This window comes from Vidua macroura, chromosome 7 (assembly GCF_024509145.1).
Source record: "Vidua macroura isolate BioBank_ID:100142 chromosome 7, ASM2450914v1, whole genome shotgun sequence".
NCBI lineage: Eukaryota > Metazoa > Chordata > Aves > Passeriformes > Viduidae > Vidua > Vidua macroura.
The window spans coordinates 15,480,118-15,500,797 of NC_071577.1; the positions used below are offsets into that span (position 1 = coordinate 15,480,118).

At 37.7% G+C, this 20,680-nt stretch overlaps 1 protein-coding gene across 3 annotated transcripts in view; it reads right to left on the reverse strand.

The window, feature by feature from the left end:
- The window catches only part of PARD3B (par-3 family cell polarity regulator beta), a 395,945-nt gene that overhangs the window by 223,415 nt on the left and 151,850 nt on the right, over positions 1 to 20,680 (reverse strand). For all 3 annotated transcript variants that reach the window (XM_053982562.1, XM_053982561.1, XM_053982560.1), the window contains exon 5: positions 9,122 to 9,213. In XM_053982562.1, coding sequence (XP_053838537.1) covers positions 9,122 to 9,213 — 92 coding nt within the window. The remainder of the gene's footprint in view (positions 1 to 9,121; positions 9,214 to 20,680) is intronic.

The window sequence follows — 20,680 nt, forward strand, 5'->3', positions numbered from 1 at the left end:
ACTGAACCAAATGGCCACTTCAGATACTGCCCTGAGTTAAAGACTCAGTCTAACTGATCAAGTGCAGAATGCTAGAGAGAAAGAGACTTCTGGTTGTTCCCTGTGCACCACGTCTAGAGAGCACACGTTTGCTAGATAAGATTACCAAGCTGACTTTACTACCACCCTGCCCTCCCCACCTCAGATGATTTTCCCTAGTACCACAACTTCCTCTGGCACCAGCTGACTGATTTTGCTGACCCATGGTCTTAAGATCATTTGATATGATGCAAGAATCAGTAAAAATGCACAGAAACCCATCAAGAATCTGTGATTGCCCTTGAAATGGCAGCACATTTATATCACATTAGGCACAACCTGAAACCACGTGGCACAGGCCCTCTCACAAGAAGCACAATTACTGCAAATGACTTTAAACAAAATCTGGCGTTGCTTCCTAATAACACAGGAATATTTTTTTGTTGTTATGAACCTTTACCCAGTTGCACAATGATTAATGAGAAGCAATTTGCCCTAAATACAATAATTCATAGCTTGATTGACTAAATATAGAATAAGACTGGAAAATAAGTTTATACATTATTTTTTTTTTTAATTAGGGGACAGAGTGAGTTTTGGGGAGCTTTTTTTTGTAAACAGTTCTTCCAAAAATGCTGGCACTGTAATGAATTTATGTTCTCTACATATTAAATGGAAAGACCCTGAACAACAAGCCACCACTGATCCCAATGTAACAGATTTACATGTTACTGTATTTATAAAACAGACACCATCAAAAGGCATTTGTGGATTTTTCTTTCCTGTATTCACCTGCTTCATTAATCAGATGGGGAAATCCTGACAAAATCTTCCTGCAAGATTTTTTAAATACATTTTTTTCTGTTGAACCAGGTTAGAAAAGCTAATCAGTGTGGTTACCAAAAACCTCAACAATGCATGCATAGGAAATTAACTCCTCTTTCAGTTCCATCTTCTACTTCCTCCAATTCTCTTAAGACACAAAGAAAGATAATTAAAGGGCTACTTTTATTGTCTTTTGAACTTCTACAAAATCAAAGTGCTTAAGTAAATTAAGCAGCCAAGCCCTTTAGATTCAGAAAATAATCAGAAATAGTGAATGGGCTTTTGTTTCTACAGGGAAAATTTAAGTTACAGCTGTCCCCAAATAACCCTATGTGCTCTAGGGAGGAGTTGTCTTCCTAAGCAACTGTAAGAAAGAGCAGAAATTGTTTTGAAGGCTATCATGACAGACAGGTGAGCTGTCATAGTAAATCAACACACTTACAGTTAAAAGCAGGCTGAAAGCCAAAGAAAACACATAAACTTATTTTTAAACTGAACATGATATCTACACACTAAGAAAAATAGGCTTCTTTGTGAAAATAAATAGCCCACATGCACTTACGTATTACTTAAAAATTTTTGGTACATCCTAAAACTGGGAGTACTAGAGCACTAAATGTTCAGAATAAGAGCACACTCTGTATGCAAGTATTAAGAGTTTTGGAATTATAATTTTAATCAAAAATCCGTGACTCTAAATAGACTTCTCCTTCTCAAACACATGGGACTCTTAGTTACATCCGAGAAGAAAACAGCCTTTCACACCAACTTTCATGGACCCCTGAGGACATGTTATTTTTCTAATATACCTATGAAAGCATGACAGTTAAAAATTTTAAAATCAGAACATCTGGGATTTAATTTAGGTTTTTTTATTTGTTTAAGAACCTCAAAGATTAGAGAGATTCAGACATATTTGGTATCATTCACTTGTTCTGTCCCTCTTCAGGCAGGTTTAATCTGTCCACAAGGACAGCTGAACTCAGCACTGTACTATTTCATGCTGGCTTACAGTTTATACTGTACTGGAGAAAGCATTCAGGAACAGGGCATGACTGAATGAGATTCTAAATAGGATGAGCTCTAAGAATACTAATTACCAAATTCCAAACACACATTGGGCACACAGGTGCTAGGACTTTTCAGTTTGACAGAGCTAGATTAAAAAAATTAAAAGAAGTAGGAGAAAGCAGAATTACTGTCTTACAGGTTGATAGCTGTGACAACAGCGAATGTAATTTATAGATTTTTTGCAATATTCAACACATTTTAAAAACAAACAAACACCTAAATAGGAAAAAAAAAAAAATTCCAGAAGTTAGTAACCTACTCATGACCTACTGCCCTTTGAAATCTCCCCTACATATCTTAAATGCCTTTTGCAGTAAAAGGAAACACAAATCTGGCCCATCAAATCAGTATAAAAGACCTGGAGTAAAATTCCTAGCTGGGGATGAGAGGCTGGGAGCACTGGTGAGCGATGCACAGAGGGTGCCTCAGTAGGCTATCTCCTGCTTGTTCTTCAAGGAGCAGACAAAACTCCTACCTCAGGAAATCCTGTCCTAACTGAACTTGGAACCCAGTCTCTATGGAATACATAGAGATACATTCCTACAGCAGTCAAAAAGACTGAACTTTAAAAAAGCCTTTATGTCAGTGAAATTTCTCTGAAGTACAAGGTTCACCCCAACCAGAAACACAGCACTCAGGCTTCTTCCAATACATGCTGGCACCTCCCTTCCCCTTGCTGCACTGAAGCTACCTCAGGTCTCACTCAGGGGAGAACACCTGTCCAGCATGACCTGATCCAAGATGCTGTACTATTGATTTTTAACCTGAAGAGGCTGTCATCATTTGCTATTTAAATTCTTCTTTGTTTGATATTATTGATTTCTGACAGATTCTTGACCGTCTATCACATTTGTTAACAAGGCTTGCCATGCATATTATTAAAAATGCTGATGAGTACTGTTCAACAAAGAGATAGAGAAGGTGTACACATAAGTAGTGAGCATGCACAGTGTTGGCAACATGGAAAGCAAAATTTAAATGGAGTGCTGCACGTTTAGTGGTCATATCTAGTTGTGAATCGATCTGATCCTCAGATTTGCAGTGTTCTGGCTGTGGAATACTATGGCTCCCTCTCCTGTATCACGAACTAGCAGTTTGTGAGTTACACAAAGGGAAAAGATCTATTAGCTGAAAGCTTCTCTGCAAACTACCCAAGAACACTGAAGAACCCATCCCAATACTGAGCACACAGATGCTTAAAAGGGAACCCTCTCCAGAAATGTTACGTGTTGTGCAGCAAGACCGAGTTCACTGAGGTGCTTTGACCTTCCCCAGCTACAAATGCTTGGTAGGATTGCTCTTGGAGAATGCAGTAGGCACAGCCTAAAGCAGATTAATTGTTTTGCAACACAGTGAAGACAGTACCTCAGAAAAGCTGCATGGGTTACTGGGCAAAACTTGTCATCATGTGTATGTCACAAGAACCTACTGTTTGAGTAAACACAAAGTGCTTACCATTCCAGTGGCATTTTCCTTTGCAATTTTAGTCATATTCAACACTTTCTCAAGTGTTTTTAAGAAAACGTACAGATTAGTAAGATGCCATATCTGAAAAAAAATCTTTTAGTGCAGAATGTCAATGTTTCCCTTACAAACAGAAAAGCACAGCTGATATTCTGAACATGCTATGTGGTGTTTTTATTGACCACAGCCAAGTAAAAGGCAAATTAAATGTCAGTCAGATGTAGGGAGCTCACAGATGCAGTTATTAAGCTGTATCTCCTTGCTTGTTCTTCACTTGCACCTCCATTTTCATGCCTCTTCCTCCAATGCTGCCATTCCAGAAGAGAGAGCATTCATCAACAAAAGGTGTTGGTAGAAGTGTTGGTGTAGGTGTTGATGTTTGGTAGACAGCAAGGGCCTACAGGGCATGTCAAATTCCTATAGGGCATTTTAAAGATGAAGCATGCACAAATTTATCCAAATGAAGAGGCTGATGACTCTGCCATGTGCTTTTTTCACATACTAAACCGATACAGTTACTGATGATAATAAAGTATTTGTCCCCATTCATCAAGAGAAGGCTTCCAGAGCAGTCAGCTAAACTAAACCTTCCCATCCACCTCCTACCCCCTTTTCCACATATTTCCTTCTCTGTTTTCAACTAGGTGCTCAAACCTTTGATTAAAATGTCTTGAAAGTCCTGAAGAAGGAGCTGGAACTCAAGATGTTATGTAGTGCGAACACACTCAAATGATGAAAATTGGAACAATATCTAAATAGGGCTAGAAAGTACCCTACAAGGAGGAGAAAAAGCAACTCAGTGTGCAGGCAAGGGTAAGTTTTCTAGGTACAGTTAAGGAAACTGGTCACTCTTTTATAAGAGACAGGAATAGAGCAAGCTGCTCCGTTCTACACAACACTAAACAAACTATCCACAAAGTTCAAATATTTACTATGAAATAATGTCACAATCTTCCAGTTTGAGGCTTGAAGAGCAAACAAATCAAGTAATTTATTTTGCTTCTCCTAACAAAAATGCATTAATCTAGATATTCCAGACTTTTTTTTTTCCACACTAAAATTAGTTAGTTCTCACAAGATTAACTCTGAAGTTATAGAGAGAAATCAGCCTGCAAGCACTGGGGCTCTGTGCCTTTTTTCCTTTAAATCAAATGGTTCCAATTCTCTTTTGTTAGACTAATGAAAGACACAGTAGGTTAAAAATAGGAAAACACAGAGAAGGAAAAAATGCTTCAGCTACACTTTAATTATGTATCTACAGTGCTTAAACCAAGGAACTGACCCCGACCTCTGCTAAAAAGAAGTGGGAAGACAGCAAAAGCGAACATAATGAAAACACATAATGAATTATCTATGCATAAATTACCCTTTGCGTTCCAACTAATCCACTGCTATTAAGTTAAACATCCACTTCCAAGCAGATTCGTGTTTACTGTTCCTTAACACAGTAATTTTTACTGAGAAAAGCAAGCTTTTCAAAACCAGTATTCCCATGTACAGTGTGGTAAAGGAATTCAGTGCTAAAAGTTGTGACAAGTATCTACCTGACCATCTATAGAGTATCAAGACCCTGTTCTTGCTATCAAAATCTTTCAAACTCAGTATAGAACATGAAAAAAGGCACAGAGAAATACATTTTACATACTGATGGCATTAGCTTGGCTTCCTTTACCCTGAACATCATCTTTACTTGCAAATAAACAAGAAAAAAAGCCACCTTCAGAATTTACAAGAGGATTGTCATTATTTATTCCATTAAAAAACATTCCAGTGACCCAATATTTTAAGTCTCTTCTGTAGTAAAGTTCAACTCTCAAAATGCCAAATTTAAGATTTTCAGACTCCCAAGGGACACAGTCCTGAAAAGCTTCCCAGCACTTCTGCAGTGAAATGTTTTAAGAGAATCCAGGCAAAGGGACTTCCCATTAACTTCTAAGTAGAGGAGCCAAAACCCCTCCATACTGACACTCATTCCATGTGCAACTGATTTCCCCTACTTAAACCAGCGAACTGACTTTCTTTAAATCAAACTGTTTTCCTGCTTGAGTGAGGAATATAAAACAATCCAAGTCTGGATCTTAAAGTTCAACTGACTAGGCTTCTCTATCATGAAATATTAATCATAGTACTCTTTCTCTGCTTCCCTCTGAAAAACCCATTATTGGCTGCAGTAGGAAAGGGACTCTGACCTCAGATAGGTTGGTGCTCTGATGAGAAGGCTCAGATCATTTTCTCAGGTGATGAGCTGCTATTTTGCTCAAGCATTATAGGCCTTAAAGCTTACCAAACCCAGTAACAAGAAGGAAAGCAGGGAAAGCAACAGAGCCAGCAGTAGTTTTCTTTCTTCCATAACCTTTTGTCCACAACATGGAGTCACTCACAATTAGGCTGAAATATTACCTTTATAAACATCTCTTGATGTGGCTTATTTAAATGAAGGGTTAATGACCTGGTGGTCCCTCATGGCCCTAACAACTTTAAACTTCAACAAGAAAAATACCTGAACAAATCAGAATTTTGAGTAACACTTTTTTTCAGAAAGGAGACCAATTAGATATTAAGATGCTTGTTTTACTGCTTGTGCAAAAAGTAGATTTATTATTTTAATAATAAAACCTTCCTTACATTCAATCAAATAAAGATAATTGAGACAGACAGATGGTCTCTAGTGACTCATTATTTCCCTTTATAAACCTTCTACTCCTTATGGAAACACTTTTGGAAAAACAGTTTAAAAAACTTGACTTACAAGCAAAACACCAAACAAAAATCAAATCATTGCTATAAAATTCAAATTCTTCGAAATTCCTGTGAATTTCACAGGAACTAACTTTGCTACGAACTATGAGGAGCTATGAACTAACTTTTCTTTACAAAATACTGCATTCAGAACTTCTCTCATGTTCACTGTTTGAAGAAAGTGGGATATTTTACAAATACTCCAATATAATTCACAATTTTGACGAAAAATTCCTCATAGTACCCATATCAATTCTTGCAAGTAAAACAGTGTTTTTCAAAGTCTCCTCAGGACACAAGAACCAAAAACAAGGCATATTTTGGTATAATTACTCTACTGTGCCTATGAAAAACTGCTACTTTCTCTCCATTTTGTTTTGGTTTCTATTTGCTTGGTTGGTTTTGGCCAATATTTTTCAGACAATGCAATCTCAATCAAGGTTAAGACAATTAATCTCAAAAAAAAAAAAAAAAACCAAAAAAAAAAAACCAAAAAACTATTACCAATGCAAAAAGATTCTTGGGAATACCCTGTTCTGGCCAGCGTTCCCTCTGCTCCCTATCTGTTCAACACTTACTTGATTGATATTCCGGTATCAATCAAGTGGGTCCCAATCTATATTCTTCATCACTTTTCCTTCCATGTTCCTATGTCAAGACAATTTGCAGAATTCACCAAAAATTGTAAGAGATCTACAGAAACCTAAGCTTATTCTTGCCTAGTTTGTGACAGAGAAGACCTAGCCACTTCAGAAAACTGAATACCTCTGAAAAGTATTACAAGGGGTTTTGTCATCGTCGATGTTTCCAAAAGCCACCGAATTATGAAGCAAACAAGTATCATAACCTTCTTCTGAAGAATCCCAAATGCAAGCAATGAATTGTTTAACTCTATAAACAATAATATGCTTTCAGAAAATTCCGAAGAGGACTTAGGTAGCCTAAAACACCCTAGTAAAGGCATAAGGAAAACAGTAAATATGAACAGAGTGTGCACAGAGCTTGATTAATCCCCATTACAAATTAACGGATCAAGAGACAAATGAGTGCATATATTTGGTGATGCATAATAATTACCTCAGGTGAAACAAGCTGTAGAAATCTTTAGCAACATTCCATGAACAGAAAATATGCATTAGTGACTGAACTAAGTTCTATACCTGCATGATGAACGCTAATCAGCAGGCATGTAACTTAGAGGCCCAGCAGGTGCAGGGAAAGCTGGAAAAGCACTCCAGTTCCTTTTCATTATGAGACCATTCTAAAAATATGCATCAGTATCGGCAGGGAGGAGAAGGAATTACGAAATGGCATAGGAACTGGGTGACAAGGAGGCCTTCAGAGGGAGCAAAAACCCAGAGAGATTGAGTTGAAAAAACACAACTGTACTAAGATGATAAAAGTGCCCATAAAACTACTGAATTTATGACTCAAAGAACAAGAAAAACTGAGAAATTAATTCCCTTAAAAGGAAAAGACAAATTTTTGATATGCTGTGAAAGGAAAGGTGATCCTTCTCCACAAATCTTGGCATGGCCCAGACTACCAGCAATGTTCAAGTCCCTGCTCTTGCAAAGTTCCCCACAGGCATGGGGTACATATTCATGCCTCTTTCACAAACCCCATGTAGGTACAATGGGAATGTTAGGACTTGTTTTTCTCTCAGATGTTTGCAAGAATAAATGCTCTAAGATAAACAGTATCTGCATGCCTTAATTTCAGAAGTTTTATCTTATACTGTTTTGACAAACAACTATAAGCTGCAGAATTATAGCAAATTACTATCTGCCATCATTAAAATCGAAACAGATTAATTTTTCACATTTTAGCTGTCATGTAGAAGTTTGTCACAAAACACTTCTTAATTTAATTATACTATGTGCTATATATATCTCAAGAGTTCTGCAACAAACACAAGATACTGGACAAAGTACTGAATTCCTCTACCTACTCAGAAAGGTGACTTCAGCACAGCCTGAATCACCAGTCAAAACTGAAATTTAAGCTTATGATGAGACAGAAAAACAGCAGTATGAAAACACTCCAACACCACCACTGAGGATCTGACCAACTTACTCTCTGAAACTATGGCACCCTGGCTTGATAATTTGGTGTAACAAATGCTATCTACAAAATCATTATTTTTTCTATTTCATTTCAGCCATTTAGAATTTTCCCTTTGATTACAGGAGCAATAAACATTGTTGCTCATTATTAAACCTCTTGAGATAACCTAATTTCCTCTCCTCTTATTTCAGCTATGCAGCTCTCAAGTTTTACTCCACTGGTTTCCAATGAAGATTATGTATTTTCTAAGACTTGTTCAAAATTTAGACTGGTTAAAATAAAAGTTATTCTCCAAAATGTCAATGGAAGCATGACCACATTCAGATACAACAGCACAGGCCATTCTAGTCTGTTAGAACTGAAGAGAAGAAAAAGATTTATTCCATCTGGCTTCTCTAGTGAAGGAATACACAGGGAAATATTGCAAATATTAGCAATGGTTTACACTGTGTATAAACACAGATACAAAATCTACTACAGAATATAGCAGAGTAATAACCTTACCACTCAATACTGGAGGTGACACTCAAAATGAAGGAGATAATTTTAGGATTATATGGTTCAGTAAACAGTTATTTATTGAGAGACAGTATATGATTTATGGGCATCCTCTATCTTAAGACATGAAACATTTGCAGGACTGAATAGAAACCAAAACCCACATTTCCCCCTTACCTTTATACTATAAAGGTATATAGCTATATATAGCACAAAAAATCATTCATATTCATCAATGAGGGTAAGAGATTGTTGTGCTCAAACATGCACTCTGGTATCAAATGCAATTTTAGGGTGGGAAAGGTGGGAGGAGGAAGATATCATGGTGATGAGAAGCACAGTGCAGAACCAGAGGTGCAGCTGGAATGAGAAGTCAGTCTTGTATTACATAAATTGACAAATCACACTTGAGCCAGCACCAAACAGAAGATGTTCCTACCTGCTAGGGAGCCGAGCCCTCTGAGCCAACAGTAGTTCTGTGGGTCCAGTGAGGTTCATCTCTCCATCCTGAAAGGATGCCTGGGAAGCACCCTGTTGAGAGATTTCAAAGTGCATATTGAAACTGTGTACATAATTATGCATATAGAACAATGCTGTATTTGTGTTTCTAAGTCTGTATTTGGAAGAGAAAGCCAGTCATAAAATAACATCATCTCCCTGACAGTGAGGACTAAAAGACCCTTTCTGGATGGATCATCTGTGACACAGCATGTGGAGAAACAGGAGGGTATCTGAAGTCCTGCTCCTTGTGCCACTCCCACCATCCTTCCACTGGAGAAGCTTCATGTTGTACTACTTAATGTTGTAAAGTTGTACTGCTTTACTTTCTTCTCTATCTAACCTGAATGCCATTCTCTCCCACTCTGAGCCACCTTCTTTCTCCCAAGAGATGACACAGATCTTGAGTAAACCAAACAGCTCTCTATCCCTTGGCAGCGTTTATCTGGCTAAGACATGTTTTCAGAGTAGCTTCCCAGAAAAAGAAATTACACAGCCATTTGGACAATCAGACACAAAAATACAGTGCACACAGAGTCCAGACACCAATGCTAAAGCTCTTGAAAATTATTTAAATTTCTTTTTGTGATCCTTGCACTCATTGTTCGCATTTTTTTCATACTGGGAGAGGGAAATAGTTACCAATGAGATAAGACCACTGTCAGTAGGTGATGTATTAGCTTTAACATACTGTACTTCATCCCAACCCTTATGGCAATAATGTAAACATAGCAAAATCCGTAACAAAGACCTTTTTTGGAGAGGTCACTTCTGTCAACTCTGCAACAGGAATAGAGCTGGAAGACATAAATCTTCAGCTGTCAACACACTAAGAGAATTCAATTCAGAGCCTGATCTTAACGAGATAAAGGCTAAAGTTAATAATTTTTTCTGTTGTTGTTGCAGTGGTACAGTTTTCCAGTGTATACACTTGCCATATTAAGTTGTCTCAAGGCAAAAGGTAGCAATGCTATAAATTAATTTCAAAGAACAAAGCCAATTAGATAGGTAATTTAATTTTTAATAAAAGTTCTACACCGGTTATTACAAGTTTCAGCTTCTCTCAAAAGATGAGGTTCTAAAGGTTTGGTGTTTCCAGTCCCTTAAAGAGTTGTAGAACTTATTTTTAGTTTGTAAGTATCAAGAGAGTTGGGAGCAAGTGTGGGTTGCCTTGCACTTCAAAATCACGAGCAGCCTTGCAAGCAAACCCTTGAGATATAAACCAAGAGGGACCCTTTTTGGTTCACATGGTGCTTTTGAACCCATAACATCATCTCCCTGACATCACTGGTAGCGATGCTCTTTGTGTGTTAATTAGCATAGAAGCCAATGGACTTGGCTTCAACTGCAAGACCAATATAGTTCACTCAAAGTGAACTTCTGTCACTAATAAAGAACCACTTTTAAAAGCTGTGTATTGAGTATGTGCCATCTCTTCCAATCACTTTTCACAGTGGAACCACATGTCAAGGAACAATTCTTGTTATACGAAGTATATTCCATACTAATCTCATAAATCAAGAGTTCGACCTCAAGCAGTGCATTACCAACAGAAATCAGACACACAGCCTTCCTATGTTAAAACTCCATCTTGACAAAAGCTTTTTAAAAAAGTCTTGGTAGAAGCAGATGTTGGAAGCAGACAAACCCTTTAACAATAATGCTCCCAACAAAGCTAATCTCTGTTAGCCTGCCACTGAAAACACTGGTGCTACAAAGTCTCTGCTTTACGGAAAGTCAAATATAGTCACGCCATGAGCAGATTCAGGGTTGTGATTAGCTAGACCCTTTTCTCCCAGACACTGGCTGCAACACAGTACATGACAGAGAACATGCTACTCATGCCTCAGTACAGTTTTGCCATCTGAAGCCTCCCTTGCAGTCTACACAAGTGACATAAGCTCTGCTACTTTTCTGTTTCTGGGCTTTTGGTTACTGCTGGTTTTGCTGCGGTGAGATTACATCCATGCTTGTCCCCTGTCTCGCACTCCTTGGGAAACAGATTTCCCAGAAACGATAAACACAGAGGTTCTGAACACATCTTGTATCTTGTTTCTGTTGACTGATTCACAGATTTTTTTGACCATAAAGAATTTTAATTAACAATTATAATCTGACATTTCAATTTGCTGTGTGGCACAGTACAACATTGCTAAGAGCACAGTTACACTCTAAGATAAGCAAGAGGTCCATACAGAAAGATGGCAACAAACAGCTTTCTTTTCTGCTAAAGGCCCGACCAGCAGAAAGTATCTTGAACTTTGATAAGAGGACTGTTATAGATACTAGAGTTATCAGACCTTTGGAAGAGGTCTTCAAAAACAGATTTATAAACATGTCTCATACGTTTCAAGGCATGATCATTTCAGTGCCAGAAAATAACGGGTAACTTCGTAAGGTACTTGACAGTCATACACATCCACATTTATTTTAATCTTTCCACAAGATAAAACTTATGTGAGGAATTACAGGAGGAAGTTTGGAGTCCATAACACAGCTTGCTTTTTTTTTTTTTTTGCTTTTTTTTTTTTTTTTTTTTTTTTTTGTTGTTGTTGTTGTTGTTTTGTTTTGTTTATGGTTTATGTTTCAGGTTGATGTGTTTGTTTGTTTATTGTGGTGTGGGTGTTTTGCTTGTTTAAATTTAAGGGTAAAAGCTTCTAAAGAAAAGTTATCATCTCCTGACTGGAGAGGAGTGTGCTGAAGGATTTCAGAAAAAGTTCCGTGTCAGAGGCCCCATCCTGCACATCACTGCCTGTTTAGATTTGCAGGAGTAGAGTGCTCCCACGCATCAGAGATTATCACATGCTCAAGCCAATAAACACAAAGCCATATATATTTGAAGGCTTAACTGATCAAGGAAACATGAATCATAACATATCATTATAAGTGAGCTCTCTGAAAATGACATTAGAGCTCCAGTCACGTAACAATCACTATAAATGGACAAATTCCTTTCATTCTTGAGCATTACATTAGAAGCACAGTAAATTTAAACAGATCATCTCCTGACAAACAAGCAGAATAATAACAAACCAACACTGCACAATTAAAGACACTGTCAAAAGACAATGATCCAATACACACACAAATGCTCAATCTCTTGTTCAATTTTTAAAGACTGATTGTCAGTTTCTCAATAGTAGCAGAATTAAGGACACGGACTAACAAACCTTGACTCAAATTCAGCTGACACTGTAACAGATTTACAGTGACAGAACTGAAGTATTCACTTAGGACATAGGAATAAAATGCAAAATGGTGCAGTAAAAACAAAAGCCAAGGAAGCATATGCATCTTAGAACAGTGGAAGTCTTAAAATTTATTTACATAGGGATAATTTGAATTAAGCAATTCTTCTTAGTGCTACTAAAAGCATGTTCTTCAAATTAGGGGTAAGTAGAAGAGAGTGATTCTATTAAATAGCCCTCTGCAAACAACTGCAACCCAAATGCTAGGAAGAGTCTTGTATTCATTATGTGACAGCTCTCAAGTTAGGTAAACATGCACATGAGGCAGCAGGAGTGACAGAGTACGTACCAGTAGTGACATTTTCTACTTTGTGAACATCCACTCTTCTCAATTCAACAGTCAGCATGGGCATATGTTAGCCCCAGAAATAAATATGATGCACTCAGTTATGGTCTTATTGAGCTTAGGGAGTATGACCAAGTCTACAGTCTTTTTCTTTAATTTTTGAAAAGGCTTATTTCATAAAACCCACAAAATATTAGAGGAGAAAAGCAACAGTGGGACTTTTGGCCAGAGACATGGAAGTATCCATTTTTTGCTAGAAAAAGAGATGGAGGGAGAGAGAGAATTGACTGAAAATGGTCAAACCAATCATTTGTATTACAAAGGATGCAGCCCTGAGCAGGCAACACAGCAATGGCTGCCCTGACATCCAGGCTGCCCACCAGTCCCACTGCTCTGTTTCCTCATTATCATTGCAACCCAAAAAATCTGGATTTTGGTATCTCCAAAAAAAACTGCACTACACCCATTTGTTACCTAAACTCTGGCTAGAGAGTAGTTTTGAATTCCATTTTAACTAAAACCAAACCTTTTGTTGAGGTTCTTCTGCAGTTGAAGTTTGCACATTCATGCAAGAGCAGACTATACCACCTAGCTGAGCAAGAAAACTTCCGAAATATTCACAAGCCACCAGTGGCTATAGAAGGGCCCTAAATCCTCAAGTCTGTCTGGTAGGCTCAGAACACAATTCATTCTTAAGACAAGTGAGATTTTGGGTAGCATAAAATTGCCAATACATCATTTTTAGGAAAGCTGTGTGGCAAAAAACATCCTATCTTCTTTGAAAAAAGCTTATTATACAACAACCAACATGAGAAAAATCTCAAAATAGGTAAGGTTAGAGAGAGAAGACTCTAAATAAAGAACTGGAGAAAACACCGAGTGCAGGATACTCTTAGAGTATAAAATGGTCATCAAACACTAGCAATAAACATGCAGGAAATAAGTAAGATCTATTAATAGAAGAAATACACACATCTACTCAAATTAGGACTCAAACAGTCTGGTATACCCAAGGGAAAGTATCTTTATCTGAGACTTTCTTCTAATGACAAAGTTAAAAGTGAAAATGTATGTCTGAAGTTCCAGTTTCCACTACTGTATTCCCTGAGGAATTCCCAGCTCTTTAAAACAAAGGAAAAGTATCCAAATCAAAGAGCAGAAGGTCATGGAGCAGGGTGGCAGGCTGCAGAGCTCCCTCTCCCTACTTGGCCAACAGCAAACCTTCTTCCAAGAAGGTTCAGTAAGAGTTCAGATCCCACCAACATAAACAGTGAGATGCAAGGAAACCTGGGGGTGAAAGGGATGCTTATTTTACAAATGCAGGAAATGTCTCATCTACTGCTCTCACAACAGACAATTTTAATTACTGTATTTAAAAACTGAACATTTTTAGCAACACTTTCAGGATCATGTGAGCATTTCTGACAGCCAGAATGAGTTTAAAAAGCCATAGTACTATATTTAGCTTTAAAAATCAACACTTTCATAAATATTCCTAAACCAATTAGCCTGTGTTATAAAGTTGTTTACCTTTACCTAGAACAACAAATGCAATACCTGACATTGCATACAGAAGACCACATAACTCATGGAACACACACATAAAGGTCCCTTGTTCCGTAATAATATAACCAAGCACAGGTTAAAATATGATAACCCTATCTGAACATAGCTTGTTGTAATGCCCAGCAGTAACATTCTAAGCTGTTTTCAAATGCTGGCCAACTGTACGTGACTTTTTAGGCCCAAAAGGATTCTCTCTGTTGGGACACAATGTAAGTTGTGTGTTCCTGAAATGGCTAAGAAACTTTGGTCAACCACAATAACCATTGCCCTTCATTATGATACTCGTCAGCCTCAGTTTTCAAAAAGAAGAATGCAGCACACCACAAGCTTTCAAAATATTCCAGACTGAAAAAGAAGTATCTCTCTTCCTCCATTTAGCCTCAAATTCACAATGGGCCTAATTGAAGATGTGGCACTAAAACCCTTCATAGAGAGAACATGTCTTATCTTTACAGAGTCAGATTATCCCTAGACCAGGGAACAGTCTGGCAAGGGAAATACATAACAAGCTTCCAGTAAACAGAAACCTGTACTGTAACTGTAGCAGTAACACCTCTGTGTAGGAAAAAACTTTTGTAACTGAGGAATCTTAGTTTGGACTGGGACAGAATTAATTTTCTTCCTAGTACCTGGCACAGCACTATGTTTGGGATTTAGTAAGAGAATAATGTCAATAAACTACTGATATTTTGGTTGTTACTGAGTAGTGCTAGCCCTAAATCAAGAACTTCTCAATTTCCCATGTTCTGTCAGAGAGAGGGTGCACCAGAAGCCGTAAGGGAGCAGAGCTGGGACAGCTGAAGGGATACTCCACAGCCTAGAACATGGTGGTCAGGACATGAACTGGGGGGAGCTGGCTGGGAAAGGCCAATCACTACTCAGTGATCAGGCTGAACATCAGTCAGTGGGTGGTGAGCAATTGTGTCAGGCATCACTTGTGTTTCTGGTTGTTGTTCAGAGTCATTCAAGGGTTAGGTATGAAGTTGGTGTCAACATCTGTATTTCATTTGGCCGCCTAATCTTTCATTACCAAGATAATAACAGACTAATTTCCAATCTTCCAGTCCACACAGTTTTACATAACACCCAAAACCACTTCTTAAAATATATGCAAGAATGGTTTAGTATTGCAAAGGCATGCATAACAATGCCTCAAAAATTTCCAGATTCATTTTTTAATTTAATATAGCTTTCTTTTTTTCCTTCTAAATAAGCATAATAAAATATAATTCACACTGTATTGCTAAAATCAATACACCAAGGATGGAAATCAAAGCAAAGGAGGCTAACAGAATGGTGCTAAACGGAAGGAAAAGTATTAATGTTTGTTGCTGTGTATTTCTTATTTTTCCAGTGGTCTGCTTGATTGAAATCACTGTGCCATAGAACGTGGGAAGTATTTTTAAACAGCTTACAATACTTCCATTTCACTTACTGATTAAACTACATCATCCTCTCAACTATTCAGAATGAAATTAATTTGAAATGGATAATTGATGCAATTGTGCCGTATCTACAAATGCAATTAATCACTTGCTAAAGATGATTTTTAAGCAGCCAACTATTAAGAAAATAAAAATCGCACATCCTCTTTCAATCTTGTCAATTGAAACGTATTCAACTGGACTGGTAAAAGATATTTTTCAACAGAAGAATAGCTGTATGTCTTCAGATATTTTTAATAACATCCAAGTGGATTCATGTTTAATTAGCAGAGCACAAAGAAAAGCCATAATATAGTACGGCTTTTAGCAATTACATGACAGTTTCAGGAACCACAACAGCAATATTTTTCCCCTCAACTACCAATGGATTTCTTGAATATTACAGTGGTCAACAATTTCAGTCAGAGTAACATGAGGGCAAATTCTCAGTAGCCCTGAGCCCATGACACCAGGGAAGGGTACCCATCTCCTAGGTTAAGTATGGGAGACAACCTCATCTACCCACCTAATTACTACTGGCCCCAAGCCAGCAGACACCTTGGAGTCCCTGCCTTCTACATCCGGAAGATATTGTTAGTATCAAACACAGCTCCCAGGAAGCACCAGAATCAGCAGGAACCAAAACCAGGGGAGCTTCAGTTCTTCAGGGACACAAGCTACACCAACCAGGTTCCCTCGTCTGCACTCCCACTGAGCTCTTCTGGACACGTTCAACTTCTTCATGTAAAACACCCTTTGCCAACGTCAACCTTCAAAATGCTCTCCCTGATCCTTCCTGCTATACCTACTCCCAATTTGTTTCATCCTAATCATTCAAAAATCTAGCTGAGGAGCATTGTCTGCTTGGAAGAAGCTGTTTCCTAAAGTCCTACACAAGCAGTAAGTTCTTTATTATTAAGATCACCAAGGATTATTTTAGGCCTGGGGATCAAAATTGTGTCAAGAGAACTCCAAGAATCCTCATATGAAAAACTTCTCTATAACTGAGGAAAAAATTTTGCTAGTTATTACAGTACTGGAAAGTTCACATCTTCCTTGGCAGTTGTTTTGCATGGGTGAAGGAAAGGAAGAGGTGCAGCTGGAGTGCCTAAGTACTTCAATTTGTGAAGGGCTGAGAGAAGAAGAAAAATGTAAAAAATATCTCATATCTTCAGAAGTAGCTTTTGTACACATAAAACACTGGACTTAGACCCAACAATTTCTAGGCTGAGGTGTGAGCCACACTTTTTCCAAAACACCAGAAAACTGCTTTTAAAAGCATTGATGGTATATTGATAAATATTAGAATTTGGCACCTCTACTGGCCAAGAACCTATTCTTAAAATAAACGGAAATGTTCCAGTAAGGATGGAAAAAACCTCCAAACCAAACAACCCACACACACCAACACCAACCAAAAAACTACTGGAAACATAAGTAATATGGTTTATGTTCACAACTTTTAGAAGCTGTCAGAATTGGAATAATTATCTAAAGGATGCAATTAACTGGCCAGCCATATAATCACTGGCCCCTTTAAAAAAGAGGATATGTTTATTAGCTCTCTCCCCATTTATCACACTGGTTTTAATTGCCTCTGAGGTCTCTGCCTGCACTGCAAGCCTACAGAGACACTACAGAGCAATATAAGGAGGACTTTGTGCCTGAGTCTGTAGTATTTGCATATCAGCAAGATTATTAATTTGAACTAAGCTATGCTTAGAGCACTTGAAATATTTTGGCTGACCTGCTATCTGCTAGGACATTAATATTTTTATTTTATTTACCTTGTGGTGTTTTTATTCTACTTTCATATTTTAAGGACTGTTGCTAAATTTACAGTCCAGAAATACATGAGTGGCCTTTTATTTATAAAGAATATTTAGCAGTGATATCAACAGTGCAAGGCAGCAAAGAAGCAGGTGTTTCCAAGCTAAAATTTGTGATTTTTTTTTTCTGTATCATCCATTTAGAGACTAAAATATATATTTAAAAAAAGGTGCAGAAACGTTGGACATCTGAGTTACTACATAAATTATTTGTAAGCAATTATTTCCATGGCAACAAGCATCATTTAAAAGTGCACTATCATTAGCTCCACAAATGCACACTAGGCCCTTATTTTGGTTGAAAACCGCCAATGGGCAATTAATATTGCAAAAAACAGGAAAGAAATTAATGTTTCTACAAGGAAATCTACCAAATTTTCTCAGACCAAGAGAACACCAGCATCACCTTTCCTGGCTTGACTCACTGCTTGAAACCTCCCAAGATCTTTAATTGACAAAACATTTTACAAGAGATTTACAAAATACAAAGCTGCATTTTGACTAATTTCTTCTTCGTTTAGAGAGAAGCTGCTTGCATTCCTTTTTTAAAGTAAAGAAAAAAATATCTTAACCCACTATGCATTACATCAGAATAACTTATTCATAAAAGTAGTACTTAGAGAACATCTAAATCTTATCTAGAAAGTATTATGTATGATGCCACATCCCTATTTCTCCCACAAATAAAATTTGAATTTTATTCCCACCACATAAAGATACTAATTCTGAACACTTAAAAAGAGTCCCACAAACCTAATGCACAATAAAGGAAACTTTACAAATGTAATTGCACTGCTGAATCAAAACTTTCTGCTTTTGTTACAACAATATGCCCTCAATATTATCTGAAAGGCTTCTAAAAAATGTGTATTACCTAAGAGCTCAATGTGTATTACCTAAGAGCTCAATGTGATACTTTAACCCTGCATTTCTATTCCTTGCAATAAATTCTTTAATGATTTCACCTGTTTTTTTATCAAAATTAATGTGTCTTCACCACCACCAATGACAGTGGGGGTTTCCAAAATTTAAAAATCAAATCCATTTTCAAAGTTAAAATGGGTCTTCATTAAAGACTGCATTTGCTACTTTGCTGTTAATTCTCTTTATTGATGGCATGTATAGTGAGATGCCCTAAACACGCTAGGTTGGTCAGCAGGAATCCATAGATCCATTGATTCTGTAACAGCAAGGACAACCACATGGTTCCCATCAGCCTACCAAGCACTGCTCACAGCCTGCCAGAGCCAGTGTTAAGCTTTGACTTGGATCAGAAATTTGTACTCATTGCTTTGGAACAGTAACATCAGTAAGATGCTGCAAAGGTATAAGAATGCTTTTTCTCTTGCTTCAACAGCTGCAGCCATAGCTATATTTAAGCCAAGAAGGTTACCTCAGTAACCAGCATGAGAGGAAACATTCTCAGACATGCCTTTTTGTAACACCACAGTCACTGGGGACAGCTTGACATAATCCCTGTACCAGTAATCCCTGGGTCACACACCCAAAGACCACTACAATCCAGTCCACCTGGCCACCTCTTCTCCCAAAAGACAGAGCTGTGCTACAGAACGGTGCCCTGGCTGGGGCACCACTCTGCTCCTGCTGATCTGCATTTGCCCTGTGCATTATGTATTATTATTATAGGGTATTACATTTAGTTTTCCTCAGTGTGCAATGTATGTTAGTAATTGCTAGTTACATTACCTCTATTCCTCATATGGGATTATCAGTGGAGCAACAGCAGTGATTAATCAATTACCATGAATTCATTAGAGATGAACGATAGGGCAATGTAATTGTGTTTACTGAACAATGGATGACAGTGTGCTTAAAGCCCAGGATTTCTAATAATGATATATACATAACATCATGAATATTTAGAGCACCCTCACTGCACAGCTAGAGAGACAACAATCAGTATGTGAGTCTGTGTGCAAGTAATCCTGGAGCCTGAAGACTGCATAGATGGGAGAGCCACAAGACAGATGGCACAGTTAGATGACTTTTTTTAGCTTTGACTAAATCTTTGTAGAACAGCTACAGCATTTCCTGTACTCCAGAATGCACAGGCACGTCTGCACAATACAGTGGCCAACAGTATAATCAGTCAAAACCCCAGGTGTCTCAGAAACATTAACCAAGCCATATTAAGCATAAGAACATGAAAAAGCTAGCAGAGTCCACGCTATGAAATAAGCAGAAGCGTATACAAGGGTAACTTAAAACTTTTTCTCCAGATGTCTGAGGTGTACATACCTTGTTGTGTGTCCTTGTCAATGGCTTAACACTAAGCTTACAACAGCCATTAAAGAACATGAACACCAAACTCTCACACACATCTCTCAATATATAATTAGTGCCCTTTAGGTACTAATGCAATAGTCACAGACCCTTCTTCTGTCTGATGGTGGTATATAGACTCACCAGCAATTCACATGGATCTCAAGAGATGAGACAACAATTCATTTCCTGACAATACAGTGCAAAGAAGAGATATTGAAATATAGCTTCTGCACTCTGCCTGAATGGAAAAACACTAAAAAGGAATGTAAAATGTTACAGGGGAAATACTTTGCTAAAAAGTTAAAGTAGAAAAACATGTTCCCTATTATACTCCAGGAAATCAGAAATCTTCACCCAAGTCCAATACCTGGGTCCCATGAGAGGGTCAATCTACAGCATGACAAGGACCTGAATGCTCTCAGAGATCACTCATCCAGTATTTTCCCAAGATGCTTCCACATTGTCCCAGGGAACCATAGCCTGTGATTAGCATCGAGCTTCCCTAGCTTGGATGGCAGCCCTTGAATACAAGGTACTAAGAATTACATTGCCTGTTTAGATCAAAGGCACTTTCATTCCTGCAGGGAGTTAAGTATTCCTCCTTAACTCTGTGGGCTGCAATTTTATTTACTTTGCAAAAGTTTCACATATTGAGTTAATTTAAAACTTACCAGTTTCCTTCAGTCTAAGGAACTTACTGAATCAGTGACTAACAGTATATTGTCCTGCAGACATCTTTATATTTAACCTACTAGAATTTATATTCTACTATCTCTGAAGCCTACCTACCTTTTGTAACTTTCCCAAAACCCTTTGATTTTAAAAATTCCCACACTTAGAGATGTTAATGTCTCAAAAGAA